The 27,600-nt window shown below is 40.0% G+C and overlaps 1 protein-coding gene across 1 annotated transcript; it reads right to left on the reverse strand.

The window, feature by feature from the left end:
- Positions 1 to 27,600, reverse strand: tspan36 (tetraspanin 36). The gene is made up of 7 exons (XM_061928667.1): positions 27,459 to 27,600; positions 8,759 to 8,950; positions 8,598 to 8,672; positions 6,724 to 6,819; positions 2,792 to 2,941; positions 594 to 677; positions 1 to 428 (listed from the first exon to the last, which is right to left on the reverse strand). The coding sequence occupies exons 1-7, from the start codon at positions 27,516 to 27,518 to the stop codon at positions 348 to 350; spliced, it is 738 nt and encodes a 245-aa protein (XP_061784651.1). The 5' UTR covers positions 27,519 to 27,600; the 3' UTR covers positions 1 to 347.

Consider the following 27,600-nt stretch of genomic DNA (forward strand, 5'->3'; position numbering starts at 1 on the left):
TTAATTTAATGTGAAAGTCAATTTATTATATTAGAAAGACAATAAAGCATCTGTAAAATGCAGCAAATCAGTGGGCTAGAACTATAAATATGATTGGCAACTCATAAAAGGCACTGTTCCCTCCAGTGAAGAATACTTTATGACCTTTTTACGCTATATCATCTACAATATGTGCAAATTAAAATCCTGTGTGGCTGTTTAACAATTCCTAATAGTAACAGAAAAAAAGGTAGGCTGTCAGCGGAATGGAACGTTCAGGAACAAAATACAACAGGCAACGTTCCAGATTTTTGTGGTTGTTGGTTTTTTTACAGTGAGTTTTATGCGGTGTTGATACGGTGACAGTTTCAGGCGTAGAGAGGCTGGTAGCCGCTCCTCCGTCCGCCACCTCGACACGTTATCACGCACACGCTCAGCATCCCGAAGAACTGCAAGACGCAAAGGTGAGGTCAATTAGACACAGGTGCATGGGCGTTATGAGAGACATTATGGGAGTATAGGATCTGTGTGGTTGCCATGGTCAAGCCAGGATGCCTCCAGAAGTTAGCAACAGTGTTACAATGTTGTGTGTGTGTAACAACATTTTTCTTTACCTTGATGATAGCAAGACCTAGAATAACCAGCATGGCGTATTTCAGCACATCATGCAGCAGGTGCTCGAGCTTGGCTTCACAACCCTAGAAGACATGTTTTTCAATTAAACTCTGGTGGTTGACTTTCATGCTGCTGTCATTTCGAAGCACATTTTCAACACACCCACACAAACAAATGTCCACAGAAAATAATTGTTTATCTGTACAGGATGTGTACATAAGTTAAAACTAAATATATCAAAAAGTCAGTTGAATTTTTTTGTTTTATGGTGATAGTCACATGTTTCCTTATTGCCATCACACAAAAAAAAACAAAGGCAAAGGCAAAACACTTTGGGGTGGTATAGTTCGGTTGGTAGAGTGGCCGTGCCAGCAACTTGAGGGTTCCAGGTTTGATCCCCGCTTCAGCCATCCTAGTCACTGCCGTTGTGTCCTTGGGCAAGACACTTTACGCACCTGCTCCCAGTGCCACCTACACTGGTTTAAATGTAACTTAGATATTGGGTTTCATTATGTAAAAGCGCTTTGAGTCACTAGAGAAAAGTGCTATAAAAATATAATTCACTTCACTTCACATACATGTAGTATTTTTTTTTTTTTACCTTTATTTCTTAACAGTTTTGTCCTTAAAATTTGTGTTGGATGCTAAATTGTGCCACATTTGGGGCAAGTGACTTTGTAGGTGATGAAACTACGAGTGTGTTGGTGGAACTTTTCATAAAACCTAAAGTGCTGTACAATTTTGATATTAATATTGCTTTACAGGTATAAAAATAAAACACATCTCAATTAAAACTATTTCTTTGTTTCAGTAAGTTCTGTTTTCTGTTCTATGTTCAGTATTGCATATTACTGTTTTTCATCACTGCTATATAGACATATATATTAAAATAGAAAATACATATTTTACATATTCTTAATTCCCCCTACGACATGTCTGAAAAGAAGAAAAAAGCAAAGCTTATTTTAATCAAACTCCTTTTCCAGTTCATGGAAATTGCTAACACGTGTTCACTTCTTCTTCTCTTTGTGTAACTGTAAATCAAGTAATTTGAAATTTAACAGTCCTCTTAAATACACGTTTAAGTCAGTTATAATTCACATAATAGATGAATAATATTATCAAATTTTCTATAAGGTGAGATAATTACATTGGCTGGCACCACACCTGACGATGGTTACTCCCAAGTATTTTTGTTCTAGGTCAAATTGTTCCACTTTGATGCATTCAACTGTAATTGAATTTTAGGATATGCCGAGGTCCAGTAAAAAAATGTGCCTAAAAATTCGAATTCGTAAAGATCTGCTTACAATAGAGTCAACGGGAGGTCCTCTATTCCGCCCATAAAGTCTTCTAAATAATCATCCAAAAACCACCAACAATAATCCAATTACATTTTGTGACCTGAATATTAACCAAGTATTAGTGATATTGTGGTTACAAGTACTAACGCAGACAAATTATTTTTAGCGGCGCCGTGATCACAGAAAGCTAACTTATCTTGTTTCTGCTATATTGATGTCATGAGCTGGTGAGCTGCTTTCCTGCCCTGGAGCAGGTAAAAGTTTATTCTAAATAATAAAAATTATCACTGACTTGGATAGTAGAAGGATGAGGACATAATCCTAATATGGCCGTATAAGCAATGGCGAGAAATACCTGAAAAGACGCTTGGTTCCACCCATTATGAGTCAATTTTCATTTAAACGGAAATATATCAACATTGTAACAGTCGGCATCCCAGTGAGAGCAGACATTGTCCAGTAGGTGATCATGTATTATGTTTGTTGGCCCTCATGAAGTCTGCAGTGAGTAGAAATCAGTGGTGTTGTCGAAGTAAAAAGCAAACATAGTGATGCGTTTGTGAAATTAATGCGCCACGAAAGCTTAAAATAAGCAAAATATGTAAATATTACATGTTATTATGAGTGTGTCTGTAACTACATTACATATGTACTTACAGCATGTAGATAAAAACATTGCTGGAAGTGTTTTAAGCGCTTTATAAACAGAATAGAGCGACTCCCTTAGGCTCAATTGTAAGCCGTTTTGATTGCAATTATTTACTAGATAGAATGCACAAAAAAAAGAAAAATATGTGTGCTTGTCTTACATAAAGGATTGTGAATAATAAGACAAAATTCCAATAAAAAGTACCTATTAGAAGCTCCTTAAACCCCAAAACAGAATAACTTACCGCTAAATTGATCAAGTCCAACTGGTCCATCCTGCCAGTACACTGTGCGGTGACATTTTTACAGCAAGACAGTGGCACCGTGTTGTTGTGGCTGTTGTACCAGGCCGTGTTGGACCAGCTGCTGTAGTTTTTCACACCGCAGCACTGCAACTGAAAACGGGGGGAGGATTTTAAACGTTGACCCGGCATGCTCACAGCATCACTTCATGCATTTCACATGGATAGTTTGGACCAGGGCCGGCCCCTGGCATAAACACTCTGTGGTTTTGATGTGTGTAGTGTCAATGCAAGGACGTACAAAGCACAATAATTATGCTCTTGTTGTCCCACTGCAGCTATTTAAGTTGCGTCATTATGTCACTATTGATTATATTTGGGTCGATGACAAATATGCTTCTAAAAGTGTGTGACAGTGGCATCTAAAAACATTGAAAAACTCTATATCAATGAAAATCATGTAACATATATCATAAAAAATATTGACAAAATACATTATTAAACGTATAAATAACATGAATTATTCTATTAACATGAGTGACATTCCTTCCAGTTGCGCCACCTAACTTTTTCAACTAGTTTCAAAACAAACAGGCTTTTGTTTGGACACCTGTATTAGGTTTATAAATGTTATTTTTAAGTGGACTAAAATTAAAATAAACAATAAAATGTAATTTACCCTTTACATGCTGGTCTTTAACTTAAAGTGCACATATAGCATTAGAAAAACATCACATAGAATGAAAATTATGCAACAAGCAACAAATTGTAATGAATGTATTCTGAAATACTGTATACATTTGAAAGAGGTGTTAGTGTTTGGTGTTAAGCAAACATTAATTGCTTTGCTTTTAAATAATAACACTGACTATTAGGGATGTCCCCATCCAGGTTTTTGCACTTTCAATCCGATACCGATATTGTTTTTGCACTTCCGATCCAATACCGATACTGGCCTATCTGAGCATGTATTAAACTTTAAAGTTATTTAGCCTACTTAGTTGTCATAATCATGTTGAAAAGGGTTTTAGTACTCTTGATAACAACTAGCCAGCTGAATTAGGGGAGTTTGAATAATACACAATGGTTGGTAACAAGAAACTGACCTGTTTTTTCAAGGATAAACACAAAATAGACAAAATTATACATGACAAACAGAAATGGCATCATTGAACTAGGGCTGGGCGATATGGCCTTTTTTTAATACTGCGATATTTTAAGGCCATATCGCGATACACGATATATATCTCGATATTTTGCCTTAGCCTTGAATGAACACTTTATGCATATAATCACAGCAGTATGATGATTCTATGTGTCTACATTAAAACATTCTTCTTCATAATGCATTAATATATGCTACTTTTAAACTTTCATGCAGAGAAGGAAATCACAACTAAAATAATCACTATTTCTTTCATATGGTGTTGATGTGGAAATGTTTGCCTCTGCATTTTGATGATGTGGGCGTGTGGCACCGAATGGAGATAAGCGTCTCGACAGACGTTACAATATTTGAACAATGATGACGAAAACTGTTTTCTCTGTCGTGTCCGTGTGTCGAACATTGTTATGCGCTTTTTTTTTCTTTTATTTTGTGCGTGGCATAGATTTGCCATGCGCAGAGGACGCTTGAGCAATGCGCAATTGCACAGGCGCGCACCTTCGAAGGAAGGTTGCTCGCACGGCTGCGCTAGCATCACAGCTAACTTTAGCCATGCTGCTACCTCTCTGCTGGGACAGTATGTGACGTATGACGTGACAGTATGTGACGTATGACGTGACAGTATGTGACGTGTGTAAGAAGGTGCGCTTGCTGTCTGTGAGAAGGAGACACAGGAAAGAGTGAGAAGAGCCTGTCGTGTAATGCCAGCAGCTAAAAGCAACTGCGTTAGAATCCACAGACCTGTGGATGTGTTGAAGGTGTGCTGGAAAATGCGGAACGGAAATTAGGGAGCAGCAGAAAAGTGGAATGTATTATTTAAATTGGTGCGTTGGAAAACACAGACCGGAGTTTTTTTTTAAACTGGATCTGGATCGGCATTTTCCCATGCCTTGCCTATACGCATTTTTTTGCAAATATCGGCGGCCGATCCGATCCAAATATCGGATCAGGACATCCCTACTGACTATACAGGCAAGCATTTTAACCCCTAACACGGATGCATGCCTCTGCCTCTCTTGCTTCAGCCTCTTATCCCGCCGCTCTCAAAGCCGCAGCCCCACTCCTCTGGGTGCGGCCACACTGCACCCGCTAGTCTCGCAAACACGTATGGCATAACGTGCACAAAAATCATCGAGCTGCAACAATACATTAAGGCTGACTGTTGCAACGCATCGGACAATTTCTAGCATCCAACATCAAACAAGTATTCCCTCATCCACGAGCCCAAGACCACCATCGCTCACCTGCGGCGAGAAGCTAACAAGCCAAATACTAGAGTCTGTGAACATTGCTCCAAAGTACCGATTGTGTGTTGATTTATTGTGAATAAAAAAGTAAACATTGACTCCTGCAAAGGCAGTAATATATGAAAAACAAGGCAACAGCTAAATAAAACTTCCCTTGTTATAGCAGGGGAACAGCTGATTTTACTACTTCCAGCGTTGACATTAAGACAACAATGTGACTCGCATCCCATGTGTGACCATAGGATCAACAAATATACTACAGTAGTCTATAGTGGCCATAGACAGTTAGGTTCCACAGCAGGGGTGCCAAAGGTGGGGTACAGGGGGCCTATATAAAATACACACATAAATATATATTTTGTAAAAAAATAAAATATACATACACATATACAGTCGTGGTCAAAGGTTTACATACACTTGTAAAGAACATAATGTCATGGCTGTCTTGAGTTTCCAATCATTTCTACAACTCTTATTTGTTTGTGATAGAGTGACTGGAGCACATGCTTGTTTGACCACAGAACTTTCCTCCAGAAGGTCTTATCTTTGTCCATGTGACGTCAGATGAAACAAAAATGGAGCTGTTTGGCCACAATACCCAGTATCGGAGGAGAAAAGGTGAGGCCTTTAATCCCAGGAACACCATTCTTACCGTCAAGCATGGTGGTGGTAGTATTATGCTCTGGGCCTGTTTTGCCGCCAATGGAACCGGTGCTTTACAGAGAGTAAATGGGACAATGAAAAAGGAGGATTACCTCCAAATTCTTCAGGACAACCTAAAAGCATCAGCCCGGAGGTTGGGTCTTGGGTGCAGTTGGGTGTTCCAACAGGACAATGACCCCAAACACACATCAAAAGTGGTAAAGTAATGGCTAAATAAGGCTAGAATTAAGGTGTTAGAATGAGCTTCCCAAAGTCCTGACTTAAACGTGTGGACAATGCTGAAGAAACAAGTCCATGTCAGAAAACCAACACATTTAGCTGAACTGCACCAATTTTGTTAAGAGGAGTGGTCAAAAATTCAGAAGCTTGTGGATGGCTACCAAAAGCACCTTTTTGCAGTGAAACTTGCCAAGGGACATGTAACCAAATATTAACATTGCTGTATGTATACTTTTGACCCAGCTGATTTGGTCACATTTTCAGTAGACCCATAATAAATTCATAAAATAACCAAACTTCATGAATGTTTTTTGTGACCGACAAGTATGTGCTCCAATCACTCCATCACAAAAAAATAAGAGTTGTAGAAATTATTGGAAACTCATGACAGCCATGACATTATGTTCTTTCTATGTTAACTTTTGACCACGACTGTACATACAGTACATGTGTGTATTATATCCATCCATCCATTTTCTACCGCTTTTCCCTCTCAGGTTCGCGGGGGGTGGTGGAGCCTATCTCAGCTGCAATATATATATATACTTATTATATTATACACACACATATAAAACATAGTTGACGCAGGGGTAGATCAATTAAGTGTGCTTCAATGTGTTTGAAAACCCTCCAATCATTACCTGAGTCTGAAGAAGGTCAACAGCTTTAGTCTCGGGGTCTTGGCCGTCATACTTTGCAAAGACGTTGTTCATGGAGCGCTCCAAGTTGCCGTTTATCTGGACAGGAAACACACTTGTAAAATACACATGGACTATGTGAAAACTTTAGGTTTCTTATGTTGCAAATGAATCAACAATGAAGCTGTGTTAATCAAAATTCAACAGATGACACTAAACTACATAGGCAAGGCTGTAGATGTCCACAATGTATACTGTGGAGAATGCATATATGAAAGAGTTCTTTCTGTATTCATAGTCATGTTTAAATCAGCTAGTGTTTTTCCATTTGTACTCTTTCTATTTTTTATCTTATGTCCGCAAGTAAACTGTGTGTGTTACCTTGAAGGCTTGCACTGTAGGAGATGGAATACTCCCTTTTGTCTTATCTGTAGTAGAACAATGAGGCTATGTTCCTTTCCGGACAGGTGGGGGCTTTCTTCGTGTGCAAGAAGTTGGCTCTTCCGTTTGAGTGTTAGAACAACTTGAGAAACCGGTATGAATGTATTGGTCTGGGCTGTTCTTCTGAACCTTCAGTAAAACTTGATAATATTCCTATTCTGTCTTGATGGTCCTTTTTACTCAGCATATATGTCATCGAAAGAACTTGGGATTGACCAGAGACTTACATTCCCTGGGAGGAAGAGCTGGTCACACGCAACAATTCCAACATTTCAAATCAAATGGTTAATGGTTTTGTGAATGACAGTAAAAATACAAGAAAAAAGTCACAACCTAATCCAAAATTAGAAAATGAAACAAAAAACAAAGATAAGATGTTCACATCTTACGTGCTATTACATTTATCATTATCAAAATAAAACATGTTACAACAACAATACATGTGGATTGGTCTGTGCATTTTCTGTGTACAACTGGTCTCCGACTATTTGCAGTTCCCACGCATATTTCCTGTTAACTATTTTGCTCATTGACCACAGTTTCATATTCATTTCTGCACAGCTATTCATTTAAATAACAATTATACAGGTATATGCTAACTATTCATTTTATTTGCTGTTCAAACATAGTGCAGTGACTTTGTTAATCCAGTCAATTGTTAACTCACTGAGGCATCATTTAGCCATCACTATTTATACTGTATGCCTGTAAAAGTTTAATGTGCTAAACTGAATTTAAAAAAATAAAATAACTGACATAACAAGCCCACACAATTATTGAGAGCATGTTCGCAAGGCTAATTAGTTGCCATCTATTGTGACAATCTCCTTTTTAAATATATTGGTATGGGGCTAAACTCTTCACTTATAATGATGGTGTATGCTTAAAATTGCTCTTTGGCCCATCGGCACATTTTTACTTAGGCCTTTAGAGGCAAAATGTTTAGACACTCCTGGTATTAGGTGTCAAAAGAGGGTTTTTAAGGGTACATCCATTTTTTCTTGCAAAGGAACACCCGCTAAGAGCGGGTATCTACTGTATACCACTGCCACTGTAATGTCCATTAAAGATGGAAAGGTTAAACTAAAAATACTGTAAATCTCCTAAAAGTTGAACAGTTAACATTAGCATGTTAACTTTTTTTGAGCCAATTTTGATGGCGTACACCTCACATTTATATAACTTGGTACTTGACGCATGCTGAATTGTTTAGCTAATTTTACAGGTGTACTCTCGGAGCCATATAACTTGGTACTTGACACATGCTAACTGTTTGCATGTTCACTTTTTTAGGTAGTTTTACCTCCTGAAATTGCATGTTCTTGTTTTGTAGGAATTCTTTCGCAGTTTCCAAAAGGAAAGTGAAAGCAACTTCTTATGTGGTTGTTAGTACAACAGCAGGAACAATGTGACAGGAGTCAGAGGAGATGACAAACCTTGCCCTGGTAGATGAAGCTGAGCACCAGAGCGGCCACCTCGGCTGCAAACATCACCATGATGATCATGAAGAACTAGACCAAAAAAAAGAAAATATATTGTCGATCAGAATCATACTGAGGTAACTGTTATTGCTAGTTGGTGGGTCGGGGTAACTCACAAAGCTCAGGCCCACTTTGGACTCCCTCACGGTAGCGCAGCATCCCAGCAGCCCAAAGATGAACATCACCACACTGATGCTGATGATGACGACGCCCGGGATGAGCGTTGGGCTTTCCTGAATGAAGCTCTCGAAGGTGCCATAGCTGCTCAGAACCTGGGCGCCCACGTGGGCCAAGCCGGCTCCTGCAGCCTAAACGAGGGTGAAACTTTTCTGAGTTTTTGACCTCGTACTGGTAAGAACTTTGCACCATGTAGGGATATAACGAATAACGGAAATATTGATAAATGTGGTAAAACTTCCGCCGGTTAGTGTTACCGTTTTAGATTAAAATTATCGAAAATCCTTCACTTTGATAAACTCACACAGACTGATTTGCACCAGCTTGCTAGTTCAAATGCTAACATGAAAACATCTTTCCCCATTAGGAAACAACATACCCAAATCTGACCATATAAACACATTGCTGTGTGGGCAAGTAAAATATTTAATAGTGCACATTGAACCTACAAGCTGTGCTCTCTTAGAATAGAGTGATCGTTCTATACTCAAAGGAAAAGAGGAAAAAGATGCTATTACGGGGCGTTCAAGGACTGCTAAACAGAGTAGGACACAATGCCCGCCAGAAATAATAAGTAACATTTTATTTGTTACGCACTTTTCATTAAATATATTTTAAAGTGCTACAGTACAAAAAAATATTTAAAAATAATAAAAGCTTTGCTATTAAAACAGATAAAATACTAAGTAGGACTAAAACGCTATCTGGGAAGCAAAGGCAAAACACGAAACGTGCAAAGGTGGGTTTTCTAACGGTAAATTCATTTTATTTAGAGATGTCCGATAATATCGGACTGCCGATATTATCGGCCGATAAATGCTTTAAAATGTAATATCGGAAATTATCAGCACCGGTTTCAAAAAGTAAAATTTATGACTATTTAAAACGCAGCTGTACGGAGTGGTACACGGACGTAGGGAGAAGTACAGAGCAGTTGCGTCCCCCAGTCATACTTGCCAACCCTCCCGATTTTCCCGGGAGACTCCCAAATTTCAGTGCCCCTCCCGAAAATCTCCCGGGGCAACCATTCTCCCGAATTTCTCCCGATTTCCACCCAGACAACAATGTTGGGGTCGTGCCGGCCCAGTCACATATCTACGGTTTTTCACACACACAAGTGAATGCCCTGCATACTTGGTAAACAGCCATACAGGTCACACTGAGGGTGGCCGTATAAACAACTTTAACACTGTTACAAATATGCGCCACACTGTGAACCCACACCAAACAAGAATGACAAACACATTTCGGAAGAACATCCGCACCGTAACACAACATAAACACAACAGAACAAATACCCAGAAGCCCTTGCAGCACTAACTCTTCCGGGACGCTACAATATGCACCCCCCGCTACTCCCCCCCCACCACCACCACCACCACCTCAACCCCGCCCACCTCAACCTCCCCATGCTCTCTCAGGGAGAGCAGATCCCAAATTCCAAGCTACTGTTTTGAGGCATGTTAAAAAAAATAATGCACTGTGACTTCAATAATAAATATGGCAGTGCCATGTTGGCGTTTTTTTCCATAACTTGAGTTGATTTATTTTGGAAAACCTTGTTACATTGTTTAATTCATCCAGCGGGGCATCACAACAAAATTAGACATAATAATGTATAATAATGTGTTAATTCCACGACTGTATTTATCGGTATCGGTTGATATCGGAATCGGTAATTAAGAGTTGGACAATATCGGAATATCGGATATTGGCAAAAAAGCCATTATCGGACATCTCTAATTTTATTTTATAACAACTTGGTCAACAATTTTAGTGTCTGTAGAAGTATTTTTTGAGCACATGCAACAATACCGTGATAACAATGATAACCGTGATAATTTTGGTCACAAAACCAGTGCTTTATAACATTTCATATTTAGGTAAACGGTAAAATTATAAACCGCGGTAAAATTACAGACTGTTAGTAATACTGTTTCAATTTTAAATTACTAAAAACCGTCATTTATTAATGAATTTCAGGCAACACCGCTTACTTCCTGGAAACAGAGTCACAGCAGCGCCAGCGCATGCCCACTGACTACGTTTGGCTTGAAACATGGCGGAAAGCAACTACACAGACTTTGCTTCGTAGAGTTCCCCTCGGACTAAACAGAGCAGAGTGCTTCGTTTAACTTCCTTTCCCCTCGATTAATTTCCGTGGAGTCTTGGCTTGCTCTCAAGAGCGCACTGCTGCTATTAGATGACTACAGGTGTGGACAAGACAGACACATTTGTCCCACGCTAAAAGTATACCGTGGAGGAGATGTTGCTTTCATTTTCTTAACACAGCGTCCTAATGTGACTGAGAGTTAATGACGTGAGGAAACATGCAGCAGGCGATGTGTCGGGAACGTTGCCACAACTTGTTTATACAGTAATGCCGTTTGTTTACTGGGATGGTGACTCGTCCTTTATTTAGCTGCTAACTTTTTCAGTGTTCCAACAACATCAATACTAGCTAAAATGTTTTGTCATCTCTTCGAACTGAATGCAGGCTGTGAAGATTGTGTATTCAATGTGAGAGGTATCACTCCTGTTTAATTTTGTTGGCTAAACTGTTGCACTGAACCACAAGGAAATGCTGTCAGAGAAGAACAAAGCTTGTTTATTTGACTTTATCTTCATTAGCCAAACTGCCTATTTTTTATATTGATATCAAAAAGTATACACCATGTTTTTACATATTGTGGATTTGTTGATTTCACAAAGTTACTTTAAAAACCATTCATGTGACATAGCGCTTTGTTAAAGTGTTATGGTGTAGTTAATTCCTATATGACATATTTAACTCTTTAAGGATCCATCTGTTCCAATACAGCATGTACATGTACATATAAATGTGCATAACTTCAAAAATAAATTATCTGTTAAAAATGTAAAAATAGAGATAAAAGCATCATGTAATGTGAAAAGGCCGACATTTTGATAATATTAATGAACATAGACTGCTATTAAATATATGGATAACGTTTATAGCCTTATTAGACATTACGTTCACATGCCAACCCAACACTGTTTTACCAAACATAATGAATAATCCTGAAAAATAATCGTGATTTCACTATTAATAGAAAATAATCCTAATTATTAATTTGACCATAATCGTGCAGCCTTATGTATAAGACTAGATCTCATACAAGAACACCATTTTTATTTATATGGACAGGTGCAATCTTGCAAAATTCTTACATTTGTTTTTGTTTCTCTCTTATGTCCACAAGGTGCCATCTTGCTCAACTTCCACATTTATTTTTACATAATTATGTTATTTTGTTTCTGCCATCTTACTTAGTTTATAATGCCTGTGTTGTTTTCATATGCACATTAAATTTCTCCTTAAGGTCCAAGTACAGTGTTCTTATCTACAGATATGGTTCTTCTTCAAAGGACATCATTTTGAATGCGTTGTTTGTGTTTTTTCCCAATAAAACTTGGTTAAAAGATTTCAGTAAAAAGTAATTTTAACATTTAAAAATACCACGATAATAATGATCACCGTGATAATTTTGGTCACAATAACGGTGATAAGAAATGTTCATACCGTGACATCCCTATTCATATTGTAACATCCTTCTAGCACTACAATTAAAATATTGCAGTTTGTGTACAGCTTGAGTACCACACGGGCACATTAGCTTGTGAATCGCCCGAATCGAAGTAAAAAATATACACCTTTGACACAAACTGGCTAACAGGTGAGGCACAGCAGCTAGAGAAAAAACATGTATTTTATACCTGTTAAGCAAACTATGTTTAAAGGCAAAATGAAGAGATTTTTTTGTTTTTGTGGCAAACAAAACAAGAGTCTGGTGTGTGCAGAGAACCCCACAAAATATAGAATGCATACAAAAGCTCTGCTTCTTCCGACTGCTGTTCGGATTTGTTGAACTGTGCAAGTGTGAACTAGGCATGGGTCGGTTATGTTTTAAAAAGGTATAGCACGGTATTGAAAAGTTAGTTTCAATACCACTAAAAATGTCTTTTATATCGTCCGTACGGTAAAAGTGCAATTTAAGAAATCCTTCAGGTTGTACATATGGCTGCAGCAGCAATATCACAGGACCAGCACGGTGGTACAGGGTTAGTCCGTGTGCCTCACAATACAAAGGTCCTGGGTTCGAACCGTGACTGCGTGGGTTCCCTCCGGGTACTTTGGCTTCCTCCCACCTCAATGACATGCACCTGGGGATAGGTTGATTGGCAACACTAAATTGGCCCTAGTGTGTGAATGTGAGTATGAATGTTGTCTGTATCTCTCTGTTGGTGGGGGCGACTTGTCCAGGGTGTACCCTGCCTTCCGCCCGAATGCAGCTGAACGGGACAAGCGGTACAAAATGGATGGATGGGCATTCCGGCTACGCACAGATCTGTAGGCTTAATGACAGATAGGGGAGTCTCGTCCCCTGAACTTGTCCCTCTGTTTAAAATGACTAAATCGGCTGTTTAGGAATGTAAATATGCCTTGCCTATATAAATAGGCAAGGCAAGTTTATCTATAAAGCACAATTTCCACACAAGGCTAGTGCTGTACGGTATATTAGAGGACGGCAAAACAAAAATTAAATAATCATAAAAGTAATCAAGATAACAAATTGAAAATAAAATCATGATAGAGCTATTGTAAATGGTAAATGGGTTATACTTGTATAGCGCTTTTCTACCTTCAAGGTACTCAAAGCACTTTGATACTATTTCTACATTCACCCATTCACACATGCGGGTCAGGAGCAAGGGTGAAGTGTCTTGCTCAAGGACACAACGGACGTGACGAGGTCGGTAGATGGTGGGGATCGAACCAGGAACCCTCAGGTTGCTGGCACGGCCACTCTCCCAACGGTAACCACGCCGTCCCCATTGTCATTCAAATCAAAATCAAAGAGTGTTGATAAAACACTTTCATTTGTCATATACACAATTAAATAAAAGTATTTACAGTCTGGTTTGGACACTGCCAACGTTGAAGCCTGTCGAACATTTTCGGAATACTATTTTATACTATTTAGGAGCAAAAAAAAAAAGAAATGTGTCCTTACTTTGGAAACCACAAGGAGACCACTCCTTGAGGTTCTCAGAGCCCGAGGTGATTCATATTAGAGGTGGGGGAAATAATCGATTTTTTAGATGCATCGCAATTCGGACATGGGCTATTATAAAATGGATTAGTAAACATCAATAATATATGTATTTATTGTAAATAAAGTAATGCAAACAGTTCTAAAATTTGGCTGACTGAAGCGGGCTACCTCACCGAGAGATCCGACCAGCTCCTTTATTTTAGGGCACGTATGTTCCAGTTTTGCACACATTTCCATTGATTTAATAAATGTGATAGTAATTAATTTAACGGTTTCTTGTTACAAATGCCCTGTTTTTAAAAGTTGCAAGTGATAAAAGCCTATTTAATGAAACAAAATGTAAAACTGTATTAATATCTATATATATTAAAGATGCATCAATAATTGATTGTTGATTGAATTGTAGCTCCTGAATCGTAATCATAATCGAATCATAAAGTGCCCAAATATTACCACCTCTATGTCTCTAACATATCACACTAACATATCCCGGATGTACTTGGGCACAAGACCATGAAAAGACTTTACACAAGCAAAGCTGTTTTGAAGTCTATTCTCTGAGCAACAGGAAGCCAGTGCAGTGACTAATATGGTCGTTTTATCGGCCCAGCCCCAAGTAGCCATGTCTTGTAACTGATGTGATTGCTCCTACTGTAGGTTGTTAATGACTTTAAATAGAGATGTCTGATAATGGCTTTTTTACTTGGCTTAATTACCGATTCCGATATCAACCGATACCGATATATACAGTCGTGGAATTAACACATTATTATGCCTAATTTTTTTGTGATGCCCCGCTGGATGCATTAAACAGGATAATGCATACATGTATCATTTGTTTTCAAAACGCTTACAAAAAAGTGGGACCCCATTTTGAAAATTCCTAGCGCCAACACTGCTCGGTATACATACCTAAGCTTCATGTTCTGTTGTTTGATAAGGTTTAAAAACATTAGTCCTACATTTCTTATGACACAAGTTAAAAAGCGCAGTTTTATCTGTCCATACACACTCACAGATATGTTTAAACTCTCCAAAATGACTGGGGTTTTCAAGTCTGTTTTGAAGGACATGTGGAAAAGAGGCCAAAACACATACAAAGTATGCGATTTTTAAGTGCTCTTGAGGACATGACATTATTGTTGTCTAACTCATGGCGTGACCAAAGAGCAAGGACAAAGCAGCTGGTTTGTTCTTTATGTTATCTGTTTTAAAACCTATAAAAGCACATTATTCCTTTTTTTTTTGTAGGGGTCGGGGGCAGGGGGATCAACACTATTCAGCATCATGTGATGCTGCAGCTATCTCTTGAAAATTATATTTTTGTTCAAACCAGCACGTTGACTTAAAGTTATCGAGGGTAAATCCCACCTAACCTTATCCTTGTCCACACACACACAATGGTCGTTTAAAGGGGAACATTATCACAATTTCAGAAGGGTTAAAACCATTAAAAATCAGTTCCCAGTGGCTTATTTTATTTTTCAAAGTTTTTTTCATAATGTTATCCATCACGCAATATCCCTACAAAAAGCTTCAAAGTGCCTGATTTTAACCATCGTTATATACACCCGTCCATTTTCCTGTGACGTCACACAGTGATGCCAATACAAACAAACATGGTGCATAGAACAGCAAGGTACAGCGACATTAGCTCGGATTCAGACTCGGATTTCAGCGGCTTAAGCGATTCAACAGATTACGCATGTATTGAAACGGATGGTTGTAGTGTGGAGGCAGGTAGCGAAAACGAAATTGAAGAAGAAACTGAAGCTATTGAGCCACATCGGTTTGAACCGTATGCAAGCGAAACCGACGAAAACGACACGACAGCCAGCGACACGGGAGAAAGCGAGGACGAATTTGGCGATCGCCTTCTAACCAACGATTGGTATGTGTTTGTTTGGCATTAAAGGAAACTAACAACTATGAACTAGGTTTACAGCATATGAAATACATTTGGCAACAACATGCACTTTGAGAGTGCAGACAGCCCAGTTTTCATCAATTAATATATTCTGTAGACATACCCTCATCCGCTCTCTTTTCCTGAAAGCTGATCTGTCCAGTCCAGTTGGAAATGCATTTGCTTTGAGTGTCGCAGGATATCCACACATTCTTGCCATCTCTGTCGTAGCATAGCTTTCGTCGGTAAAGCGTGCGGAACAAACGTCCAATTTATTGCCATTTTCGCATCTTTGGGCCACTGGTGCAACTTGAATCCGTCCCTGTTCGTGTTGTTACACCCTCCGACAACACACCAACGAGGCATGATGTCTCCAAGGTACGGAAAACAGTCGAAAAAACGGAAAATAACAGAGCTGATTTGACTCGGTGTTTGTAATGTGTTTGAGAAAATGGCGGATTGCTTCCCGATGTGACGTCACATCACTCCGAGAGCGAATAATAGAAAGGCGTTTAATTCGCCAAAATTCACCCATTTAGAGTTCGGAAATCGGTTAAAAAAATATATGGTCTTTTTTCTGCAACATCAAGGTATATATTGACGCTTACATAGGTCTGGTGATAATGTTCCCCTTTAAGACCCCCTCTCCCCTCTGTCCCCAGGCGCAACGCGACCTAGTATGCATGTGCGGAAAATGTGCACGTCATAGTCACCTCCAGTGTTGCTTTGTGTGCAAGTTCTTAAATTAAATGTAACTTATCTGAACAATATCCAGTGTTGTGGTATTTCAATTAACTGGAATCCAGTGTGTTGTGGAGCCCTTTTGTAGTGAATCACACCTGAGCCATCATAAATAAATCACATTTTTAATGTACATGTGAAAGTAAACAATGAGATAAAGAACATTTTACATCAATCAATCTAGGGATCTAGATATCTGGTCAGGACACTCCTCACCTTCATTGTCCATTCATTTTTGGTGACTTTATATACCGTATTTTCCGCACCATAAGGCGCCCTGGGTTATAAGCCGCGCCTTCAATGAACGGCATATTTCAAAACTTTGTCCACCTATAAGCCGCCCCGTGTTGTAAGCCGCATCTAACTGCGCTAAAGGAAAGTCAAAAAAACAGTCAAATAGGTCAGTCAAACTTTAATAATATATTAAAACCAGCGTGATGTGGGCGCGCATGGAATCGTATATCAACATGGACGGAGCTGCGTGAAAAAAGCCACCCGGCCTCTTCGCGTAAACTTAAACTTACCTTAACCACTCGCTCATCTTTTCTTCATCCATCCCTTCGAGTTAGCTTTTATGATGACGCCGGCTGGAAAGGTCTCTTTTGGCAAGGTCTTCCTTTTGAATATCACCATGGGTGGAAGTTTCTGGCCATTAGCATGGCAAGCTAGAACCACAGTGAAGGATGACTTCTCATTCCCTGTGGTGCGAATATTCACCGTACGTGCTCCCGTTGTATCCACAGTGCGGTTCACAGGAATATCAAAAGTCAGTGGAACCTCGTCCATGTTGATATCTTGTTTTTACAATATGCACGGAAAGTAGCCAGCTTTTCTTGAAAGTCTTTAGGCAGTTGCTGTGAAATAGTAATCCGTGTGCGGATGGAGAGATTGCGTCTTTTCATGAACCGGATCCCTGTCGCTTAGTAGGAGCCATTTTGTGGTCTTTACAGATGTAAACACACAAAGGAAATGAAACGTACGGTAATATCCGCGCGCTTTTTCTTCTACGCGGGCGGGTGGTTGCTTACAGTAGAAGAAGAAGCGCTTCCTGTTCTATGGGGGCGGGTGCTTACCTTGGCGGTTGCTTGCGTAGAAGAAGAAGCACTTCCTCTTCTACGGGGAAAAAAGATGGCGGCTGTTTACCGTAGTTGCGAGACCGAAACTTTATGAAAATGAATCTTAATATTAATCCATATATAAAGCGCACCGGGTTAAAAGCCGCACTGTCAGCTTTTGAGTAAATTTGTGGTTTTTGGGTGCGGCTAATAGTGCGGAAAATACGGTACTCTGGACCTAGACGTTGAGTCCGCGACATACATGGCGGACAGTACACACTACCTTTTTTAATCACATCCAGGGGAGTCCGCATTCTCATTGTCTCCGATTCGACAAATGGACAAAGTTTTTCGGTAAGTAGAATCACAGCTAACCTGGCCATTGGAAAGTTCTCTTGCCGTCTGAGAAGTGTTGTATCCGAAATAGCTGCAATCGCTTTCTCTTAAGGTATTCATGTGTGATTTCCACAAGCGTCCGTACAGACGGAAGGAGAAACACGGACATTTCTGGATGACTCGCCTCCATATTCCCAGTGGTTAGCTCCGAGGTACGAAGCCGCTTTATTCTGAAGCTGGCTGTGGCGTGGTTTCTGACGTCACTTCCTGTGTGGGGCGCGGTCTTTCTGGCGTCACTTCCTCTCTGAACTCAGTTTGTAAACGATCAATGGGTCCGTACAAAGCTAAGAGCCAGAGATTCAAGAAATGCACGCCGCACTTACCCGTGTAAAAAATTATCCAAGGAGGGGAACCTTAAACGATGATTTAGTGTGGCCGAAATGGGGCTTAGGCTAAATAATTATTCGTTTAAGGGGTTATCCGGCTTAAAGGGGAACATTATCACCAGACCTATGTATGCGTCAATATATACCTTGATGTTGCAGAAAAAAGACCATATATTTTTTTAACTGATTTCCGAACTCTAAATGGGTGAATTTTGGCGAATTAAACGCCTTTCTAATATTCGCTCTCAGAGCGATGACGTCACAACGTGACGTCGCATCGGGAAGCAATCCGCCATTTTCTCAAACACCGAGTCAAATCAGCTCTGTTATTTTCCGTTTTTTCGACTGTTTTCCGTACGTTGGAGACATCATGCCTCGTCGGTGTGTTGTAGAGGGTGTAACAACACGAACAGGGACAGATTCAAGTTGCACCAGTGGCCCAAAGATGCGAAAGTGGCAAGAAATTGGACGTTTGTTCCACACACTTTACCGACGAAAGCTATGCTACGACAGAGATGGCAAGAATGTGTGGATATCCTGCGACACTCAAAGCAGATGCATTTCCAACGATAAAAGTCAAAGAAATCTGCCGCCAGACCCCCATTGAATCTGCCGGAGTGTGTGAGCAATTCAGGGACAAAGGACCTCGCTAGCACGGCAAGCAATGGCGGCAGTTTGTTCCCGCAGACGAGCGAGCTAAACCCCCTGGATGTCTTGGCTCACACCGTCCCGAAGATGATCAAGAGAAGAATATCGACCCTAGCTTCCCTGGCCTGCTGACATGAGGGTATGTCTACAGAATATATTAACTGATGAAAATTGGGCTCTCTGCACTCTCAAAGTGCATGTTGTTGCCAAATGTATTTATTTCATATGCTGTAAACCTAGTTCATATTTGTTAGTTTCCTTTAACGCCAAACAAACACATACCAATCGTTGGTTAGAAGGCGATCGCCGAATTCGTCCTCGCTTTCTCCCGTGTCGCTGGCTGTCGTGTCGTTTTCGTCGGTTTCGCTTGCATACGGTTCAAACCAATATGGCTCAATAGCTTCAGTTTCTTCTTCAATTTCGTTTTCGCTACCTGCCTCCACACTACAACCATCCGTTTCAATACATTCGTAATCTGTTGAATCGCTTAAGCCGCTGAAATCCGAGTCTGAATCCGAGTCTGAATCCGAGCTAATGTCGCTATAGCTTGCTGTTCTTTCCACCATGTTTGTTTGTGTTGGCTTCACTATGTGACGTCACAGGAAAATGGACGGGTGGTTAAAATCAGGCACTTTGAAGCTTTTTTTAGGGATATTGCGTGATGGGTAAAATTTTGAAAAAAACTTTGAAAAATATAATAAGCCACTGGGAACTGATTTTTAATGGTTTTAAACAATTGTGAAATTGTGATAACGTTCCCCTTTAATGTAGACAGGGTCTTAGTCTATGACTTCTGCTATGCAAATGGTAAAACAGACAAAGAGACGCTGCAGTGATGTGCTCAAGCCATTATCAGTGCGCCTGAAACTCCTTTAGACCTTTGACCAGGACTGTATCAACACTTCAACGCCCTGGAGAAATACCATCATTTTCATGTGATCTCAAGACATTGTAGTGTTTTGTGGTCTCTCTTCTTCGGCCGCATGACTCACGTCTCTTAATCACCACGCAGTCACGGGATGGCTGTGGGCTCGTCCCACAAGCCTCCCCCCGTCCCCACGGCCTAGAATTTCTGATCTTGTGCAGATGAAGCGATGCAGCAAAGAGGCTTAAAATACAAAAAGACGCAACACACCAGCTCACTGGAATGTAGCAAAGTCGCCGGGAAGCTATTTAAGCGGTGGGAATGTGCACGCACGCTGCTTCCAAGTGTTGAGTATCGGTGGGGCCTGTCTGTAAAAGCCGTGAGATATATAAAACTTTGTTCGCCACTTTAAAACTATTACACTTTGGCTCCATTCCCAGCTTTTTCTTAATTCAGAGAGACAACACTACTTTGAAGAATGATGATACTAAATAATGTAATAAGTTAGTCGTCTTTTGTCCTCCAATGGTTTCAATCAAATATGTCCCGGCGAGTTAATAAGCTCTATTTGGTTATTTATGAGCAAAAACGATGTTGTTCTGAAGTTAAAATGACGGGCATTAGCTACAACATTGGGTCAAGACGGTAGCTTCTACGCAGTATCAGTCAAAAATCTTAAGACTCTGTCTTATTCAATAAGCATAAGCAAGTGTGTCCAAACATTTGTGTTGATGTATCTTAAAATGTACTGTATTATTCTGAGGATATACATTGGACACGCAAAAAATGTAAAAAAAAATGTAAAAAATGTTTTAATAGTGTTCTGAACAAAATTGAATAGCGGTTGCGATCGTTCACATTTTCACAGATAGCAATTCCCTGTACCTGGGACTCGATATTGGTATGCAACGGTATCAATTTTCATACTTTTTGTGTGTGTTCATGTGGTAATTAGGGTTGGTAATTGACCGAACCACCAAAAATCTAAGAAAAAATAGCCGCTGCTAACAAAGAAATAGCAGACGCAAACAAAAAAGAGATAAACAGATAAGAAAACAGTTTAAAGATGTACATAAAGCTCTTTAACTGAAAGAGAAAGCATGAGAAAGTTCTGCAAAAATCTGGGTTTTTAAACATACATTTTTACGACAAAACATCACTTCCACATTTTGTTTTTTTAAATAAAAATATCAATAAAAATAAGATCCAAACTAAATTTGTTAAACGATCTCCTCAGCTGTTTCCCTTGCCTAAACGCCGCACTGAGTTGGAGGACAAGCTAATTTGATCAATGCCGTGGCTTTGATGGCGGACAGAGGCGACAACATTTAAAGTTAAAAAGTTAAAAGTCCCAACGATTGTCACACACTCACTGGGTGTGGTTATATTTATCCTCTGCATTTGACCCATCCCCCTGTTCGCCTCCTGGGAGATGAGGAGAGCAGTGAGCAGCAGCGTGCGCCGCGCTCGGTAATCATAAGCTAGTTAGATAGTGAGCTAACTAGCATGCTTGTTTTGGTGCTCCAAAATAAATAGAAGAAAAAAAAGTTTAGATCTTGGTGAGAGCAGCGAAACAAGCTGGTTAGTTAGCTAACCATCTAGCGCGCTTACTTGTCGCCTCCGCTCACTCTCTGAGCTACAATGTTGACAGCTGTCCATCCATCCATCCGTTTTCTACCACTTGTCTCTCTCACTTTGCTTCTAATCTCATTTGGATAATTACAATCTGAACACTGTTAGCTTTGAACCAGTTGTAGTTCTAGAGTATTTATTAGTAGTGGGCGAAAAAGTATATTTTTGACGTGACGGTAGCCAAGGGGGCGTGGCTACAGGATAGCGTTGCCAAACGGGAGATGTTTTCTGAGTTTTTTGCATGAATGTTATAGAATTTGACATTACATCTTCAATGATAATAATAGTAGTAAATAGGGATGTCCGATAATATCGGACTGCCGATATTGTCGGCCGATAAAGGCTTTAAAATGTAATATCGGAAATTATCGGTATCGGTTTCAAAATTATCGGTATCGGTTTCAAAAAGTACAATTTATGACTTTTTAAAACGCTGCTGTACACGGACGTAGGGAGAAGTACAGAGCGCCAATAAACCTTAAAAGGCACTGCCTTTGCGTGCCGGCCCAGTCACATAATATCTACGGCTTTTCACACACACAAGTGAATGCAAAGCATACTTGGTCAACAGCCATACAGGTCACACTGAGGGTGGCTGTTTTAAACAACTTTAACACGGTTACAAATATGCGCCACACTGTGAACCCACACCAAACAAGAATGACAAACACATTTCGGGAGAACATCCGCACCGTAACACAACATAAACACAACAGAACAAATACCCAGAACCCCTTGCAGCACTAACTCTTCCGGGACACTACAATATACACCCCCCACCCCGTCAACTGCCTCATGCTCTTTCAGGGAGAGCATGTCCCAAATTCCAAGCTGCTGTTTTGAGGCATGTTAAAAAAAATAATAATTATGGCAGCGCCATGTTGGCATTTATTTCCATAACTTGAGTTGATTTATTTTGGAAAACCTTGTTACATTGTTTAATGCATCCAGCGGGGCATCACAACAAAATTAGGCATAATAATGTGTTAATTCCACGACTGGATATATCGGTTTCGGTTGATATCGGTATCGGTAATTAAGAATTGGACAATATCGGAATATCGGATATAGGCAAAAAAGCCATTATCGGACATCTCTAGTAGTAAATGATCCACTAATGAAACTAAAAATGTTGTGGAAAATTACATGGGACATGTGTCTAAGGCTATGTCTACACTAAGCCGGAAAACCCCTTAAACGAATAATTATTTAGCCTAAGCCCCGTTTCAGCCACACTAAACAAGCGTTTGAGGTCCCTCTCCTCGGACATTTTTTTTACACCGGTAAGTGCGGCGTGCATTTCTTGAATCTCCGGCTCTTAGCTTTGTATGGACTCATTGATCGTATACAAACTGAGTTCGGAGAGGAAGTGACGCCGGAAAGACCGCGCCCCACACAGGAAGTGACGTCTGAAAGAACGTGCCGCAGCCAGTTTCATAATAAAGCGGTTTCGTAACTAAGAGCTAACCACTGGAAATATGGAGGCGAGTCATCCAGACATGCCCGTGTTTCTCATTCTTCTACATGTACAGACGCTTGTGGAAATCATACATGAATACCTTAAGAGAAAGCGATTGCAGCTATTTCGGATACAGCACTTCTTAGACGGTAGGAGAACTTTCGAACTTTCACAGCAGTGATTCTACTTACCGAAAAACTCCGTCCATTTGTGAAAGGAGAGTCAATGAGAATGCGGGCTACCGTGGATTTGATAAGTAAGGTAGCGTGTGCTTTGTATTACCTGGCCGTCGAGCCAAGACTACGGAAAACGGCGAATGCTTTTGGACTGGCAAAGCAGACTGTATCTGTTATTGTCCGCCATGTATGTCGCAGACTCAACGTCCAGGTCCAGAGTATATAAAGTCAACAAAAAGGAATGGACAATGAAGGTGAAGGCAAAAGAGTGAGGAGTGTCCTGACCAGATATCTAGATCCCTAGATTGATTGTTGTCAAATGTTCTTTATCACATTGTATACTTTCGTGTCCAATAAAGATTTGATTGATTTATGATGGCTCAGGTGCAATGTTCCCTCTAATTTTTCATGTGTGTGAGCAAACGCACAAACACCCTGAGCATTCAGTGGAATACAGATGTGCACTGTGGCCATACCAGCAGCACATTTGTCTCAAACCTGACATAACAATTTAAATGTCTTATTATTATAATCAAGTGACTAGTCAATTTCAAGAGATTGTTTTCTAATAGATGTGATTTGGCCCACTTAGATATTGTTTTTTTTTTTAATCAGCTATGCACTATAGTATTTTATGCCTGGGTAGGGGTCCTACTTTGGAAAGATTGTGTACCCCTTTCAGAGATCACATTTAGTTCCCCTTAAAACATGCACATGTTGCATGAGATTAAGTGTTTATTAACTTTCTGTCCGTAAAATAACTATTTTTATTAGCAATTATGTAGTCCTGTAACATAATTTCATGATTAATATCCAAAAAATAACATTCTTAACAAATGACAGTAGAATAAGCACACTGATTGAGGAGTCATAGTAAAACGACTTGAAATTTACACTTTACGTGTAGTGTTGGAGTCAGGGATGTTCCGATCCGATATTTGGATCGGATCGGCTGCCGATATTTGCCAAAAATTGCGTATCGGCAAGGCATGGGAAAATGCCGATCCACATCCAGTTTAAAAAAAAACTCCGGTCCGTGTTTTCCAACGCACTGATTTAAATAATACATTCCACTTTTCTGCTGCTCCGTAATTTCCGTTCCGCATTTTCCAGCACACCTTCAACACATCCACACGTCTGTGAATTCTCACGCAGTTGCTTTTAGCTGCTGGCATCACACGACAGGCTCTTCTCACTCTTTCCTGTGTCTCCCTCTCACAGACAGCAAGCGCACCTTCTTACACACGTCACATACTGTCACGACATACGTCACATACTGTCACGTCATACGTCACATACGTATACGTCCTCCCCGAGCAGAGAGGTAGCAGCATGGCTAACGTTAGCTGTGATGCTAGCGCAGCCGTGCGAGCAACGCTCCCTCTAAGGTGCTCGCCTGTGCAATTGCGCACTGTTTAAGCGTCCTCTGCGCATAGCAAATCTATGCCACGCACAAAATCAAATAAAAAAATAAGCGCATAACAATTTTCGACACACACGGACACGACAGAGAAAACAGTTTTCGTCATCATTGTTCAAATATTGTGACGTCTGTCGAGACATCTCCATTCGGTGCCACACGTCCACACCATCAAAATGCTGAGGCAAAAATTTCCACATCAACACCGTATGAAAAAATTAGTGATTTTTTAGTTGTGATTTCCTTCTCTGCATGAAAGTTTAAAAGTAGCATATATTAATGCAGTATGAAGAAGAATGTTTTAATGTAGACATGCAAGCCTTGAAAGAAAATTTTGAAAATAAAGACTACATTTCCTGCAAATGGGTGCATTTCTACCCTATATTTTAACTTTAGATTTATTCTCATATCAAACTCTTTTGGCTGTCTTTTTGACACTTACATCCGGCGCCCCCCTCCACACCCTGGATTATAAATAATGTAAATAATTCAATGTGATTATCTTGTGTGATGCCTGTATTATGATGATAGTATATATCTGATAGTATATATTTGTATCATGAATCAATTTAAGTGTACCTCAACTTAAACAAGTTGAAAAACGTATTCGGGTGTTACCATTTAGTGGTCAATTGTACGGAATATGTACTTCACTGTGCAACCTACTAATAAAAGTCTCAATCAATCAATCAAAACACATAGAATCATCATACTGCTGTTATATGCATCAAGTGTTCATTCAAGGCTAAGGCAAAATATCGAGATATATATTGTGTATCGCAATATGGCCTTAAAATATCGCAATATTAAAAAAAGGCCATATCGCCCAGCCCTAGTTCAATGATGCCATTTCTGTTTGTCATGTATAATTTTGTCTATTTTGTGTTTATCCTTGAATAAACAGGTCAGTTTCTTGTTACCAACCATTGTGTATTATTCAAACTCCCCTAATTCAGCTGGCTAGTTGTTATCAAGAGTACTAAAACCCTTTTCAACATGATTCTGACAACTAAGTAGGCTAAATAACTTTAAACTTTAATACATGCTCGGATAGGCCAGTATCGGTCAGTATCGGTATCGGTCAGTATCGGTATCGGATCGGAAATGCAAAAACAATATCGGTATCGGATCGGAAGTGCAAAAACCTGGATCGGGACATCCCTAGTTGGAGTTGTCCAACTTTTTGTGTGGCCATAAACGCACCAGTGGCTAATTGCCAAAGTGTATGTGTTGGTGCAGGTGAGAGAGAGCAAGCGGCTGCTGTTGATATAACAGATGACACAGAGTTGCTTTTGGCTTGGTTTGTACGGTAGACAACGACCAGTTTTGCTAGATAAAAGTATTTTACACATTGTTTTGGTGTGGTTATGGCCGACAAACAATTTCGCTAAATAAAGGGGCCGAAGGAATTCCTGTCCTCCTTTAAGTGTCTCCACTCTCCACAGACGTTACAATAATTTAAGTGTTGACAAACATTGTTTTATCTGTTGTGGCCGCCTTTCGTCACCTGTTACTCACAGTTGCATTGCAAAATCATACAAAACAAACATTTTGTTTATTTTGTTTAGAGTGGGATTTGATTTTTTGCACGGCATAGATTTGCTGTGCACAGAGGACGCGTGAGCAGTGCGCAATTGCGCAGGCGCGCGCCTTAGAGGGAATGTTGTTAAGGTGTGATTCACTACATACGGGCCCCACAGCACACTGGATTCCAGTTGAGTGAAATACCACAACACTGGATATTGTTCAGATAAGTTAAATTGAAGAACTTGCACACAAAGCAACACTGGAGGTGACTATGACGTGCGCGTTTTCCGCGCATGCGTACTAGGTTGTGTTGCGCCGGTGGACGGAGGGGGTCTTAAACGGTGGCATTGTTATGTGTGGACACGAATAAGGTTAGGTGGGATTTACCCTGGATTACCTTATTAGTGTAAACGAGGCCTGAAGGACAACAAAAAGAGGTTGGTCCATGAGAATAAATGTAAAGGTAAAAAATAAGGTAGAAATGCACCCAATTGCAGTAAATGTAGTCTTGATTTTCAAAATCTCCTTTTGGGGTTTGCATGGAAAATTTGTGTGTTTATAGAAATGTTCCTCTTTTTTTCCCCTCAAATGGTGCTCACATGACGTTGAAAAGAAAAGAAAAGAAAACGACAAAAACATACACCGACCGAAAAACCTCATTAGAATTAGGTGGCCAAATACCTGCCTGTGTACAATTAAGCCACTAGGTCGAGGAAAGTGGTTTATAACCTGTCTGATAAACTTCTAATGCAATCGAAAATATAATTGAGCGTTAAAAGCATATAACCACTCATAAAACTAGCTGTTGATTTGAAATGCAAACGTGAAGCCTCTATAAAGGGAGTAGAAACGGGCGAGACACGGACACAACAATTATAATAAAAACAACAATGTAATTTCATTACAGAGACAAGTGTGTATGTGTGTGCGACAGAACAATGGCCTGTTCTGCCGCTTGCACTTATCCAATCAAATGAAAGTGAATGTTGACTGACAACATGTTCGCCGAATGCAGGTAAAAGATCAAATGTAAACGACATTGCTAGTCGTAGAGGAGCTAGTAGCCATTTGATCGACGACACGTAAAGGCAACTGAACTGAACATAAAAAAGGGCAAAACGACTCATTTAAAACAACCTGCCGGAAAAAAAAGCAAGTCACAGAGCATTCTTGTTTATTTGGCGTATAATATTCGTGGTTATACGTTTCCTTTATTTAAAAAGAGAATGCCGAGTCGTGTTTACCTCCGCAAAGTGCGCACGATGGTTTGTTTTTTTTTAAACACGCGAACACTCGGTTGACCAGGCCTAACTGTGATTGAATTATTATGCAGCAAAGTTAGGGAATATATCGATTAAAATACATACATGAGTCATCAATAAGGGATAGGAGAGGCATAAGGAGTCTTACCAAGAAGACAAGGCTGAGGAAGATGAGGATGGTCTTGGAGGTGATGATGCCGCAGTCCATGTTTGTGTGATGAGACAGCCCGGGCAAAGTCGCAGTGCTCCAACTGTTGCTCTGGCAGTCCCTGAAGTGGTCACAAGGTTTC

This window comes from Nerophis lumbriciformis, linkage group LG33, assembly GCF_033978685.3.
Source record: "Nerophis lumbriciformis linkage group LG33, RoL_Nlum_v2.1, whole genome shotgun sequence".
Lineage (NCBI taxonomy): Eukaryota > Metazoa > Chordata > Actinopteri > Syngnathiformes > Syngnathidae > Nerophis > Nerophis lumbriciformis.

What these genes read in the sequence shown, in the direction of transcription:
- tspan36 (XM_061928667.1), bottom strand. Translation starts at nt 27,518, where the DNA reads ATGGACTGCGGCATCATCACCTCCAAGACCATCCTCATCTTCCTCAGC. An exon ending in TCCTCAGCCTTGTCTTCTTG is followed by an intron (nt 8,951 to 27,458) that starts GTAAGACTCCTT and finishes ACCCTCGTTTAG; the next exon opens with GCTGCAGGAGCCGGCTTGGC. An exon ending in CCAAAGTGGGCCTGAGCTTT is followed by an intron (nt 8,673 to 8,758) that starts GTGAGTTACCCC and finishes TTTTTGGTCTAG; the next exon opens with TTCTTCATGATCATCATGGT.